Source organism: Mytilus edulis, chromosome 1, assembly GCF_963676685.1.
Source record: "Mytilus edulis chromosome 1, xbMytEdul2.2, whole genome shotgun sequence".
Lineage (NCBI taxonomy): Eukaryota > Metazoa > Mollusca > Bivalvia > Mytilida > Mytilidae > Mytilus > Mytilus edulis.
This window is the reverse complement of record NC_092344.1, coordinates 15,508,234-15,524,309: the sequence shown is the minus strand read 5'-3', so window position 1 is coordinate 15,524,309 and position 16,076 is coordinate 15,508,234. Positions and strand designations below refer to the sequence as shown.

The 16,076-nt window shown below is 30.0% G+C and overlaps 1 protein-coding gene across 1 annotated transcript in view; it reads right to left on the bottom strand.

Annotated features, from left to right (window-relative positions):
• The window catches only part of LOC139510780 (dynein axonemal heavy chain 3-like), a 130,466-nt gene that overhangs the window by 98,787 nt on the left and 15,603 nt on the right, over positions 1–16,076 (bottom strand). Inside the window, exons 3-5 of the mRNA XM_071297313.1 lie at positions 8,039–8,207; positions 3,135–3,240; positions 2,119–2,297 (exon numbers count right to left, since the gene is read on the bottom strand). Coding sequence (XP_071153414.1) covers positions 2,119–2,297; positions 3,135–3,240; positions 8,039–8,207 — 454 coding nt within the window. The remainder of the gene's footprint in view (positions 1–2,118; positions 2,298–3,134; positions 3,241–8,038; positions 8,208–16,076) is intronic.

Genomic DNA, 16,076 nt, shown 5'->3' with positions numbered 1-16,076 from the left:
CAGAGGAGAAGATTTTTGTAAAAGCTAACGACAGACGACAACGACGACGATAGATGAAAGACGCAAAGTCATGAGCAAAGCTCACTTGGCCCTTTCGGCCAGGTGAGCTAAAAAGATATAGTTATGAATTTATAACATACAGAGGAACAGCATAGAAAATGTGTCTAAACAAGAATGTGTCCATAGTACATGGATGCCCAATCCACACTATCATTTTCTATGTTCAGTGGACTGTGAAAATGGGGTAAAAACTCTAATTTGGCATTAAAATTAGAAAGATCATGTGTACTAAGTTTCAAGTTGATTGGGTTTCAACTTCATCAAACACAACCTCGACCAAAAACTTTATCCTGAAGCAGGACAGACAGTCAGACGGACGGACGCACAGACGAAAACAAACGAACAAATGGACAGAAGAACAGACGCACAGACCAGAAAACATAATGCCCATAAAATTGGGCATAAAAAATGCCAATCAAATACAATCCAAATTGATATGATTAATTTGGCTTTTTCAAAAATTAAAAATGCTGCAGTACCAGAATTCTTAAAAAAACAGAAAAAAAGGATGATTAGCAATAAAATCATCTGTAACGTGTAATTCATCTGTAGTAGTGACTTTTATTAAGATGATTATGAGTTATTCATATGTATTCAGATAAAATCTTTTTAACTCTGATGTATCCCTAAAAGTAAATATTTACATTTGAGCTACACACTTTCTACAAACTATTTAATTTAATTGTTACCCTGTGAAAAATTACCAACAAAAGGGAAATTGTACTTAATCCTTAGTTATAAGAGAAGTCAATATCACCAACAAATACATGTACTTATAACTTCATAGTCATTCCTTTATTGTGTTGAAAAAATTCAATTTATATTTCTAAACTTAGCCATAGGTAAACAAGGCTCTCATTACCTGTAAATAAGTTCAATTTTATATCTTTTTGATATGATTTTAATCAGAAAAAGAAAAAAATAAATACTTTTATTGACATCATTGTTAAAATATTCAAACATTGTATGAAAAAAAATCAATGTAGGATTTTCAGCTGTTTAGTTGTAAATATATTGAGTAGATTTTTTCCAGAATAACGATGTAAATTTAATTGGCGAAGTACAAATAATAAATGATTATTGCTAAATTATGCTTATGACATATACAAAATGTAGGGTAATTTACCAATAGAAATGTATGACATTTAATGACTTTGACCAACAAACATTTAAAATGTAAATATATCTATAGAAAACAGATAAAAAATTACTTAAGAATCCATTTATTTTCTTAAACAATTTAGAAATGTTAATTTGACTGCCATAATCTCTCAAAATACATTTCATAGTCACCCATGTTCCAAAAATATTTAGTCATTGAATAAATTCTAGTGGAAATAATGGAATTTATGGCCAAGAAAAATTCTTTTACAACATACTTCAGTAATTCTTGCAATCTTTTTTTTTTCAGAAGACAATCTTATTTTGGCATAACATAAAAAATTATCATATTTAAATATAAAAAAAGAAAAAAACCCACCAAAATCAAAAGATGACAAATAATATGTGTAAAAAAAAAATGTTTCTGTCTTTCCATCCTTTTTTGCTTATAATCAGGACTCCAGATCAGTCTAAAACTTTATTATATATATATGCAAAGAAACATAAAATTAAAATAACATAAATCATATGAAAAGAAAGGCCTTTTATGACACCACTCACTAACGCCAATAACAACAAACCCATCATTATAATATAACGCTTGCTTATTTTGTCATGTAAAAAGTATAAAATCTTAAAAATTTGTAAAAGGACATTTCAGATCACCAATATGAAGGGAAATAATGACAAATGTAGTAACGCTGCTTCAAGTTTTTATGGTTAAAAGCATCAACAACAAAACTTGTAAAAGAATTCTATGCAAGTTAAGTTTTCGTGTATGTTTTTTAAATGAAGAAACTTCCCAATCCATGATAACTATAAGTAGGCATGTTTATGATAGTACGTGGGCAATAAGTTTTTTTGGGCTGTGTGTCTGTCATTAGTCAGTACATTCTATTTTATAACCATTACCTCAATGGTTTTAAACCTGACAAATTACATAAGTATTGAGCATACCATTTAAATAACTGCTACTGTCATAATCACTTTGTATTCCGGAGGAGTTGATTGGTGGAAGTCTGGTATGTCCGTTAGTGGCACCGTTCTGTTGTCTCTGTGTTACCCTTGGTGATAGACCAAACCTTTCTACTGGACCTCCAACTTTGTCATCTCTACTTAACAGAAACTCATGAAGGCTTAAAATATAAAGTTCATACAAGTTATTATTTTACAAATCATTGCATATTCTTGGATGTAAAGTTCTGATGAAATATACTTTTCAAATTTTGTTTATGCAAATGCTGACAATTTTCTATAATGAGTAATGAAACAGAAGATAGATGGTGATTGTATACTCCAGTAATAGACGTATTTACACTTGTATGCAAATTTGTCCGCCATTACATAAAATCACACAGGTTCCTGTAAACTTTGACATCATAATTCAAAACATTTGACGTCACAACTAAAAAGTGATTGTTGCTTGACGTCAAAAGGTTATTCGGAGGTGATATAAGGTCATTCGGAGGCAAAATACAGCTAAAGACCAAAATTGTAAATACGTTTGTATTCATATAACCAATATAAAATTTCTTAGTCTCAAGTCTCCTGTATCTAGTAATTAGTCTTTGTTTTAATGTCAGTACATCAACATTTTAATTGTTACAAATGTAGCTATATATAGTTATACACTGGTGTGGCTCCAGGATTTAAAAAAAAAAGGACACCTTGGCAACCCAACATTTAAAGTGATATTTGTAAAATGTCTATGAATATATCAATTATGAAGCTACATAAAGGGGTCTCTCCTCTCCTTCTCCTTCTCCTCTCCCTTAATTCGCCTCTGAAAGTTTGATTTTAAATACAATGCCAGATTCAGCTTCATTTGTTTGCTTCAAATATATCATTATTGAAATCTAAACATTATTAACAGCAATATCAATAATAAACCACTAATATGGTACAAACCAACTTATGACATATGGTATAAGTATGCATGGATAATATAGTCAATAACATTATTGAAAAAATACCTTTTCCTTCTCGGAACAGGAAGTGACTGTCTGAGTCTGGGATCATCTGGACTGCTAGGTCTTTGAGGTCTTGGGCTTAAAAAATAGTTTTCTTCTGTTGTGAATGCTGAAATTAGAAAAATAGGTAAACTAATTTTACTACTTCAGATCAATCCATGTTCTAAGCCTTTTAGACCAGGTGAGCTGAAAAAGAAACTTTGATCTTTAGAGTAATCCACTACTGGACAAGTTTTAGGAATGTCTCTACAATTCAAAGGTCAAATATTTTATACGGGAACTCATTGTCACATTTGCCCATAAGCTTAATAAATGTGACACTGTATTTATTTCTGTACTGGTTCCTGTCTTTAAGCTATACAGGAATATCAGGCAATAAAAATGTCCCAAAAGCATTAGTATTCATATCTGTTGTGACCTTTACATCAAAGTTTTGTAATAATTAATTGATGGACATGTATAGTCTTAGAGTCTGAAGTTAGACATCAGCACATTCAGATTTTTCATTATTGTTTGCTCTTCCCTGCAAAAGTAGACCGACAGCATTTTTATTCCTATATTAAGTGAGGGGGGATAGGAGGGGTCTTGATCCCGAAATCCCAGACTTAAAAAAACGAAATCCTGAGGTCCCGAATTTAAATAAAGCAAATCCCAACATCCTGAAATCCGAAAAAAAGGATTCCCAGATCCCGAAATCCCGAGCTTAAAAACACCCGATCCCGGAGTCCCCCCTCTTAAGTTAAGCAATCTCGACCATGTGCTGCTTGTTGTAGTTTGTCTTTGTGCATCTTTTTTTTTTTTTAGGTTGGAGGTTGGAGACTGTGATGTGACTTGTTGTGTTATCCAGTGGTTTGCCTATTCTAGGTCTCATTGAGTATGTATAATACAATCTGATGTTGCCAACGACAGTGACCATCTACATGTTTAAAGACTCAATTTTAATTAATTTACAATTTGTGTGTATTTGATTTAATAATGGCCTCTGAACTGGCCTTGAACTGGCCTGGGTCACAGACAAGAAGAAAACAAACATAATCTCAAACCAAAACTAAAATGTAGAACAAGAAGACTTCCTCTTCCATAAGCAATGACATTCGCCTTGGGTCAATTCCAAAGAAAATGATCATAAAATGTCACTATTTAAATATGAAATTAATGTTTTCTGACTTTAAAGTTAAATTATTTAGATAAATAACTACTAATGGTCAAGTTTTGTTTTGAATGTTGAACTTAGTTATTTACTTGGAACCCTCAAAATAACGGTAAACATTGACATTAATTTGTTAATACATTTAAATATTTGTTCTTACTGTGGCGCACAACAGTGAAAGTTAAGACATATTGTAAACTATAAACTCTAAAGCTGTATTTGTCAAACCCTAGAAGTATGAATGAAATAAGAGATGTGGGGTAAATGTTAATGAGAAAGCAAACTAGTACACACACACTTCCCTCATGAAAAGATGACTAAGGTTAAAATTAGATCGTCTTGGAGGAGTCAAGTGATTTAGGTTGGTTTGAGGTGGCCTGAAAGAGAACCAATACCTTGGACAGGAAAACTGACAATCTTAATCAATAAATAAAGGATCCAACACACCAGACTTGTAAACTACTTACACCAAACAGCAATCAGTTAATAAAAAATAGGAAAAGAAATATTAGAAAGAAACATTGAGAAAACTTCAATTTTCATTTAAAATAATTAAATCAAACTGATGTTATGATATGGAAATTCAGAGTTTATTCTTTGGATAATACCAAAACGGTAGAATCTGCTATTACATCAACCTTAACTCATTCAAGTCCACATTAAATGAATAATAGCGTTAATTTCAAGTTTAGAACAAAATTTAAATGTCATATGCAAAATAATTTTCATCACTAAATAATTCAGGATCTTGAGTAGGTTTTATAAAAAAATTTTACCATCCCCATTTTTTTTTTATAAAAAAGCTCTTTCATTTAAAACTTCAATTTATATTCTCAAACAATATCAAAATACATTTAATATCTGCTTATGTAATATTAACTACCATAAAATTGCCAGGACTTATAAATATTAATATGAGTATCGTCACAATAAACTTCACTTGATTTAAAAAGCCTTACACAATACACCTAAAACTTTATATATATATATATATATAAAAAAATCATTATTCTTTTTTAAATGGCATTAATATGATATATATACTTGAATTATAATGAACCCTTAAACACAAAAAAACTTTATGAATTTTTTAATACTAATAATTATAAACATCAAATTAAATATAATTCTAAGGCCTCCTGGTGATATCACTTTCAAGTGCAGTATAGACAAACAGATCAAAACATTTATTTAAACTTATATATTGTATTTAGTGTTTGCATACAATAAGTTTTTAAAATCTAGAAGAAAAATAGAGTCCAGGTTTTTAATGTAGCCATTAACAACTCGTTGATCTAACCTGTCCTCCAAAAAGGAAATATGTCCTTCAAAAATGGAAAGGTATGATAAAGCAGCTTTGTGGCCTCTTGGATTCAAAAGTTATGAATCTTCAAAAAATAAGACCCTTCAAATGTGCCCAAGCCTTGAGAAAGGGTTAACTATTTTGTTTTTAATTTTATTGAAATGTACATACCAGTAATAAACCTGAGAATGGAAATGGGGAATATGTCAATAACAGAGGACGGCCACATATTTATTTTTAACATTTAAACTTAAATTAAAGAAAAACTGCAAAAAAAACTTCTATAAATATCATAATATAGAGAAATAATTTATTTTGAATTCTGTTTTAGATATGAGCAATGGTCCTGTCCAAAAAGATCTTTAACTGTAAGACTTCTTATATACACATTTTTGTGTGGAGATAATATCTTTCTTGGTAAGACTTTAACTGACATCTAATTTAATTTAGCTTCGAGAAAAAGTAAATGTAAATGTCAATTTTAGGATGAATATGTCAATTTCACCATGTTTATGACATTATATTGACTCAAATGGTTAGGTTGTGCAAATTGTTTCTTAAATAATGGAGAATGGTCAGTACTGAATATTTAGATATATGGAAATATGAAATGTATAAATGTCAGGTTGAAAACTATAGAAGGAGTTGATAAATCTCACAAGCTAACAAGGTACCAAATTTTCCTCAATAAAATTGAGAATGGAAATGGGGAATGTGTCAATTTTTCAACCAAACTAAAGCAGAAAACATACTTAAAGCCGATTTCAATCTTTGTCCAACTCAAGCCAAATTAGATGATGTAGTATAATTGCCATTAAAAAAACTATCCCGCAGAAAATTGTTGAAACTGCTTTATTCTTTTCGGTCATCAATATGAAATCAATTAGAAGATATGTGAGTGACATACAAAAAGATGCAAATTCTCACCCCATAATTTCATTTTACCTTTTATTTCCTTAATAATCAACTTATAATCAATTCACTTCATTCATTCATAAGGTCATCTTGTGTACTTTTTTTTAAAATACTTTTTAAATAGTTTTTCGTTGCATTGAAGACCTGTTGGTGACCTTCTGCTGTTGTCTTCTTTATGGTCGGGTTGTTGTCTCTTTGGCACATTCCCCATTTCCATTCTCAATTTTATCATTGAAGTTAATGTAACAGTTTAAGACAAGTTTTGCTCACATGACCCTGAGACCAGGATCTGAGGGACAATTTGACCTTAGTGGGGGGTCAAAATAAATTTCTCATGAAAAACTTATAATTTACATAATTAAAAGTCTTCTGTGGCAACCTATCCATATAACATTTACCCTTTATTGAATGTTAGTATATCAAATCTATATTTTAAATTGATTGCCAATAAACCGAATACAGATAAACACATTATCAGATTGAACTGTCCTTTTAAACTTTGGATAATAGCGTTATTGATGGGCGACTCAACAGCTTATAAAATTGTCCATACCTATTTGTGGGGTACAGTACTTGTATTTAGACCTTTATTAACTACCACAATTCAGTGGATATAAGCCTGTTTATGATATACAAATATTTATATTTACATCATATATCAATAATGAGGACATCAAGTTGACACTGCTCTACTGACTATAACAAAATCTTCACTCTGTATCAATAATTATATTTTATGCTTATGGTAAAATGTGTTATACGAAACATTTGATCTAAAGTTAACAAGTTCTTAAGTGGTTATAAATATATTTTCTGCACATGTAAATAAGTTATAGTCTGAATTGGACACGTAAAAAGAAGGTAATAACCAAATGTATAGGCTTTATAGTAAAATATTGGATGGGTCAAATAACATTAAATTTTACAGATTAATTACATGGCCTAATTTAAATGGAAAAAAGTTATATAAAAGTATTTAATAATTTATGGTACTTTTTACAAACTTAAAAGAAGCATTAAAGTTTATTGCATCTCATGTTCAGCAAAGCAGAATCCAGATTTTGTAAGCACTTGTTACCAGTCATAACTTGTATGATTGTTTAAGGTCGGACTTTTGACTATATTAAAACAAAGACTCTGAATTTGGTACAATGAAACAATAAAATCTATTAAAAAAGTATTTTTTTACATAGCTAATTTGATCAAATAAACTTCAACCACAACAAGACCAACTTTTGAATATACCTAGGACTGAAATCCTATTGCAGATGGAGCAAAAACAAACTTTGTTTTTTATATAGATTATATATATCTTGTTTGAATGGTTTTACACTAGTAAATTTTTGGGTCCTTTATAGCTTTCTGTTAGGTGTGAGCCAAGGCTCTGTGTTCAAGGCCGTACATTGACCTATAATGGTTTTAATTACCTTTACGAATTGTGACTTGGACGGAGAGTTGTCTCATTGGCACTTATACCTCATCTTCTTATATCTATTCTAAAGATTTTTCTGTGATATTTTCAATTCTTTATCTACTTACAAAATCTGGTTGTATCATAGATGTAAGATGTAGTCAAGTTACGAGCCTGTGGACTGTAGTTATTTCCAATGGAATCACTGACAAGCCTGAAATGTTTGTGCTCTTTAGAAGGTGCTGCTTTTGTAAATGATCCTTGCTGTAATATTTTAGGTTTTCCACTATAACCAGGCTGAAAAAGACAAGACATTTCCATTTTATTCTATACACAATCTATGTTTCAATGTGTAGTAAACATTCAAGTTAAATAAGAAACTATGAAAAAGATGTGATATAATTTGAATTTGACCACTGAATTTGATCAACTGGTTTTTAGTTTGCATAATGGGAAGTTATTCAATAATGTATGTATTAAAACTATAAGGCTAAAGGTTGTTCAAACTATTTCAAGTGTTCCAAAAATCATTAAAAAATGTTACATCTTTATAGATGAAAGTTGTATTAACCCTATTACTAGCTATGGGTACTGCAGTTATGACAGTATCTGTCCTGATTGCTAGGTTTTGCAATTGTGTACAGCAAATTGTGGTCTATTAATCTTATTACAGCTGCTGCACCGATAACCAGTAATAGGGAGTGATATGATAAAAGTAATTATTGTCATATTACAAACTTCATCAAAGACAAGAGAAAAAAAATAAAGTACCGGTACAAAAAACTCTATTTAATATTTTCACTTCAGACTGAAAATGACTTTGCAGAAGACTTTTTTTGAATAATTTACATTTATCAATAATAAAATCTTATTTTCTGTTTCAAAAGACAAATTGGAAATAATAACACTAAAACTATCTTCTGTTCTATTGAAAGAAGCTACCTGACATTTTAACTGTCATGTTTTATAGAAAGAAGCTACCGGACATTTTAACTGTAATTAAAGTTAATTTACCAATCATTCTCAAATATTTCTACAAATATCCTTTTCATCTTCTGATTAATTATGACTTTTCATTGTCTCAGAAGGTTTATGGTGAAGACTTTTACTCTGATGTGTTAGGGTGACAATATTATCATTGATCTAATTATGTCAAATTACACATTCATTTTCATTCATTCATTTTATAGGAAAGATCAGTTAGAGCACATAGTTTTCCATAATTTCATAGTTTTGATTCCTTTTTACACAAACACTTCTGATGTCAATTAAATTTTATGATGAGACTTCATTTAACCTAATAGGAGTGTTGTTTTTTATGCCCCACCTACGATAGAAGAGGGGCATTATGTTTTCTGGTCTGTGCATCCGTTCTTTCATTCATCCTTGCGTCCGTTCGTCCTGCTTCAGGTTAAAGTTTTTGGTCAAGGTAGTTCTTGATGAAGTTGCAGTCCAATCAACTTCAAACTTAGTACACATGTTCCTTATGATATGATCTTTCTAATTTTCATGCCAAATTAAATTTTGGACCCCAATTTCACGGTCCACTGAACATAGAAAATGATGATGCAAGTTTCAGGTTAAAGTTTTTGGTCAAAGTAGTTTTTGATGAAGTTGAAGTCCAATCAACTTGAAACTTATTACACATGTTCCCTATGATATGATGTTTCTAAATTTACATGCCAAATTAGATTTTTACCCCAATTTCATGGTCCACTGAACATTAAAAATGATAGTGTGAGTGGGGCATCTGTGGTCTGTGGACACATTCTTGTTATTCTTGTTTTTTTTCCCAGTGGCAGTTTTCAAACAGAAAATGAGACTACCTTATCTAGCTTTCATTGGTAGCAAGCACATTAAGAACTGGCTTTCTAAATTATATACACCTTCTTTAATTTAGCAGTTCAATTTGTAGTCACCCTATTGGTAGCTGCAATGTTCAGGTTATTGTCATTCTGTTCTACCTTGCTGACATGATGGTCTATAAAGGCAGAGTGGCTGGTTTGGAACTGATTTAACCCCATCACTGTTCATACCTCTACCAAGCCAGGTAATAGGGACTATGTGTGGTTCATTGTTCTTTGTCCATATTTGTACATTTTTTTTTCAAAGGAGATTTTGTTGAAGAAAAAAAAATTAAGTTGTACAATTATTAGTTGGCCTGTGAAATTTTATATCAACCAAATGTTCAGTGGAACATGCAGGACCTTTGCAAATCCTGTTAAAAAATTAAATTTCTACAGTTATTCATACTTTTCTTTGTATTGACACAGAAATTTAACTTCTAGATACTTCAATATCTCACGTATGATATGTAAATTATTGAATAATAAAATTCTACAATAATGCCATGTAAGTATCATTTTACATGACAAAGTATAAAAATAACTAGATATTTATTTAAAACTTCCTTATAAAATCATATTAATCATTAATCTTTTTTTATAAAAAGATCCAAAACATTTTAAAGCAGAACGCAGCACGGACGAGTGACATCAATAAACTTATCTCACTGCAGGTGATTATGTGACGAAATAGAAGATATTAAAAGTTTTAATTTTATACCAACAGGGATCATAAAATATCTTTAAATAAACCAGATCGATCAAATCTATTGAATAGAAATTTGTAATTTGCAATGATCTTCAAGACCAATTCAAACAAATTATCTATGTGAAGATTATTCAAGGATTTCAACTGTTCTTTCTAATGAAAAAAAAAATGCTAATTTATAAGACTCTAAAACTACAAGTTTGTACACCTAAAAAAAAAATTAGATATGAATTTCCCCAGGTATCTTTTTTAAATATCTTCCAATTTATTATAAATTTTCATACTTGTCATTTAGATTTTAGGTTTCCTGTACTGTAATTCATAAAAACCCAGTTGCTTATTAATCTAAAGCTTAAATTCACCATGTAAACAACTATGTAAGTGTAATCGAATAAATTTCAAAGTATGTTACAAGTACATAACATATTATACTAAGGAATGGGTCATGTTAAAACCACGATCACAGTGAAAACTTGAAGATTACTTTTTCCAAACAATGATAAAGAAATTCTAATTTTTGTCTTTAAGGTTACTTTTCCAACTGATATTTGAAATTTGCTATTTTAAGTGAACTCGCATAAAATAAGAAGATGTGGTATGATTGCCTATCAATCAATTATCCACAAAAAAGACTAAAGAACAAGGATATTACCACCAACAAGTCCTTACACATCATTAAGGCTTCAACTATGAGCAAAACCTACACCTTACAAAAGGCATGCCTTTGATAATAAAATGTGAAACTATAAAACAATAGAAGACAAGAATGTGTCCTGAGTACACAGATTCCCCATCCGCACTATCATTTTCTGTTTTCAGTGGACCGTGAAAATGGGGTAAAATCTCTAATTTGGCATTAAAATTAGAAAAATCATATCATAAGGAACATGTGTACTAAGTTTCAAATTGATTGGACTTCAATTTCATCAAAAACTACCTCGACCAAAAACTTTAACCAAAACTTTAACCTGAAGCTGGACAGACAATTAATAAAAGAGCTCAAAATTTCAAAAGCATCTTTCTATTATTAGTTTTCAAACACCAGTTATCTAGAAGTAGGACACACTTCCTAAAGTAAGATAGGCTGTCTCACTTCCGTTTAGAGGCCGATGCCTTAAGAAAGTTTATTGCTATAGCAAGCTATAGCAAACTTTCAAAAAACTGTCTGGTTTAGCCATTAACATTAAACAATAAATACTCATGACAGATGACAACCAATGATAAACCATCAGACCACATAAGGCTGACCAAGAATATTGTGAGGTCAAAAAGTTTGTAGCTCAATTCAACAACAACCCTGAAACCACATTCATCAACCATGTTATTGGAGAGCAACAGCACACTATAAGAAGGAACTATGAAACCATCCAGAAAGGGCTAGACTGACATAAGTAATTGTGTGTACATGTGTAAAGATCAAAGAACAAAGTATTTCCTATTTCAAATTTGTATAAAATTAAACTTTGGTGCAAAAGGGTTTAAAATACTGGAAACATTGATTAACCATTTAACCAGAAATTATATAATATGTTGTAATTGGAAATGTTCCCAACCACAAATCACATGGAATTCAATATGTGTGAACTAAGCTACCCTAACAAACTGGAGTGGAAAGTCTGTTCCAATATTAAAAATTAAATAGGTGGCATAATTAGTCGAGTTAATCTGTTAAGCCTAGATATTGACCACATACTTTTTTGTCCCTTTAATTAAAAGTAAGTGTTTTTGATTTACTAGTATAGTGCAGTTGGTGTCTCATTGTCAATGTGTACACTATTTGATTTATCAAACAGCAAGAAAACATAAGAACAGGTATTACAGGGCCATCATTTCAATTATGGTGACCATACCATACTAAAGATCATGGTAAATGAAGAAAATAATCATGTCCAAATTGAGTTTGAACTTAAAATTAAACTCTTTCAATGACAAATAACTATATTTCCAGTTTAATTTATAGAAATATAGTACATCATACATTATTCCATATGTTTTAGTTTTACAGGCTGGTGCTATAGGTATGTTATATTGTCGCAACTCATCTTGAAGGTTACATGGTAACATAAATCTTCAATACATAGAACTGTTGGCAAATTAAAGAATTAAACACATGAATCTAAAACTCTGTTGCTCTACTAGTCTTTTTTTTTCTAGAAAGCTTTTTTGGAGACTTAATAAAAAGAAGATAGTATCAGCCCTTTACAATTGTGTTTATAAACAACCAATTAATCTATGACTGCTTATCAAAGTGAAGTTTTAAAACATTACAATAATAGGGATCACATGAATTTGAAGTTTGAAAATTTAAGATAAATCTACATGATCCTATTAATCTTTATTGTGTAACAAATCACTTCAATATATCATTACTCAACAGAGGGAAAAAAAGTGTTTAACATTACATAATAATCTTGTCTGTTAGTTCAAAGACTAGATAAATAATATCATTACAAAGTATACCAGCAAGGTGTCTGATCAAACCAGTTCAAAGTCTAAATAAAAAAAATACCATTAAAAACCAATCCTCCAAGGTGTCTGATCAAACCAATTCAAAGTCTAAATAAAAAAAAATACCATTAAAAACCAATCCTGCAAGGTGTCTGATCAAACCAGTTCAAAGACCAAAAAAAAATCAATGTGTCTCAAGCAAACTAGTTTAAAGACCAATACCAGGATGGACCTGCTTTGCTGAATGCAATTGAGTGAGGTAATATGTCTCTTGGAACATAAATGATCATTCCCTTTTACTGATGCCAACAAAACTTTGGTAGAAAATTTCGTTGTACAAGGAGTGTTCTAAATCTGCAAGTTTGCGGCAAACAATTCAGTTTCATAAGGGTTAACAATCAAGTCCCTTTAGAAAACAGTATGTAGTGTTTCTCATTTTAACCTTCCCAACTAGGGCCATATCTTTGGTTAGTTTTTAAAAAATTTCCAGCATTGGAAATACTAAAGTTCCGAGATAAAAATTAAAGTATGACACTATATATAAATATCAGTTCCCTTAATTTTTTAAGCATGTGACTTACAAAATGTACATGCTATGGTTATCAATCCCAGTGTAAGACATTTGCACACATAGTTTAAAGAAGACCAAAGTATTTAATTGGAGGATTTTTTTACAGGTTATTAATAATCAACAGAATATTAACTCTCCTGGACTTTCGTTAATGTAAACAACCTAATTACTTATTTTTTGTATATAAATACAATGAATGGTGTTTGACGCACATAAAAAAAATGCTAAGGTTATTTCATTATAAGCATGTTATATCTTTTTATAATTAATCATGCCTCATATGACAGTTTTTGTACATAGATTAAGTGTAGATGCACTATTAGATAATTATCTATTGAAAATATGTCAAAAAATTTTAATTTCTGATGCACCTTCAGATATAATTTATCTATTTAAATCTATTGTAAAGAATCAAAATTTCTGTTGTGACTTTCAAATATTTATCGACAGAAGAATTTCATTCAAAAGTCTCATGAACAAAATAAGCTTTTTTACTTTATAATTTTTGATTTTTTTTTAAATGTAAAAGATATGAATAAAAAAAACTGTAGGGAAGAGGTCAATGTGACAGCAATCAAACAAGTTGTCTCATTGGCAATAATACCACATCTTTTTTTTTATAAGACAAAAAAAAAAACATAAGACACCACAGGTAAAGATACCAACTTCAACCATAGAGGAAAATTTTTTGAGACATGTCTATCAAGATCTTTTAATCGCCAAAATGTGTTATGTAGAAAAGTTGTATATACATTTTTCCGAGGATATCAAAGATTTTCCATCAATTCAATAATTGAGATATTTTTCCAACAGTTGTTGATTTCTCATCTTCAATAGACAAAAAACTTTTAGGCCCAAACATGTCATTATGTAAATCTGAGCCAGTTTGTGTTGAAACCTAGTCTGATTAAATTGTTCACTAAGGCCGGCTTTTATGAAGCTAGAGTACATCTCTTATCATCATCATACAGACTCTTAATGAGAAGGTTATAAATAATGACAAAATGAAAATATTTTTAAAAACTGAAAAATCACAATTAGGTAACTGTTTGGTAAATGACCTTCAGTGACCTGTGCAACATACGTATATAATACAAAAGCTTCTAATGAGCTAATTTTTCTTTTTAGTGAAACTAAAATTCATTTAAACAATCTCTTTATTGTTAAAGACCAAAGTTTTAACAAAATCATATGAAGTCCAATAGCCAATAAATTCGGTCAAAAGTAATTATATGGAGCCAAACTGTACCAGGGAATGGATTAAGAAGACAAACTATACACATTGGTTTTAAATCAACAACATTTTCATTACCATTTTTATTTTATGAAAAGCATTATTAAAGACCAAGGACCAATAGTTTATGAGTTTTCACCCAGTGGTAGCTGTATTTAGTAGCTTTATACAATAATCTGACCTCATCAGGCCATAACAAGAGAATTTTTTAAAACCCTAAATTATCTGTTATCAAAGTTTTAATTCATTATACATCTACATGCAAAGATATCAAAAGACAACTTAATTTGATTTTAATGCATGTGAAATCTGTGATTTAATTTTACTTTATTTCAGAGATACCGTGTCATAACAATACAAAAATGTCTATTCAGATATGAGATTTACCAAATTATAAATGATTTTTCAATCCTCAAGAAGACACCTGAAATGACCTATTAAATTTGTCAAATCAATATTAAATATATTTTATTGATTACTCTGAAGATTATTAGCTGATCCTTACAACAACAAGACACCACTCACGGTATGTTGTGAAAAGTCTGCGTCGTATGAAACAAAAGCAAACATATTAGGATTTAGAGTTACAATGGAGAATTTTATTGAAAATTCCATACAAATTTTTAATGGGTATAATAAAAGAAAGATTTTATTGTTTATAAATTGTATTATTCGCTAACTAAAAGGAAAATAAACATGTACAAATAAAAACTTGATCCGAACATAATACTGGTTTTATAGCAAAATGATAATCTGTACCACCTTCCCGATTTAGGATAGTGATGATAAATGATAGCAATCTATGCTCCACACAATAGAATTTTCATATCCTATTACATACAGTTTTAATCAAGTTAAGCATTGGTCTTCGTTTTTTTTTTAAAGCTACAAAGTCAGGATATAGCTTAAAACTGCAAGATTATAAAACAATTGTATTTGTTGTTTTTTGTGTTTAAGTATGGAATTAATATCAAATTAAAGTATTGGTGACATTTGGACACAAGATTGTCCTATCAAATCTCTGGGTAACCATTATTGAAATTAAACAAATAAAAAAATTTCAAAACTTATTTATTATCTTTTATTTGGTCAATTGATGTAAACCTACCGTAAGGCTGATTAGTTCAAAAGTCAAAAATGTACCAGCCTATTTATTCTAAGTCAAAGGTGACTATATAAACTCTTTTGTCAAACTCCGTTATATTTAGGAGTAAACCAATTTTGTTCATCCAAATAAAATCTTTCCCATTCTCTATAAAAAAGCCATCAACATAAAAATGATCATCTTAAAGGAAAAATTTACCCCCCAAAAATGTACAACTTTCAGCAATTAAATCAAATAAACAAATTACATTCGTCT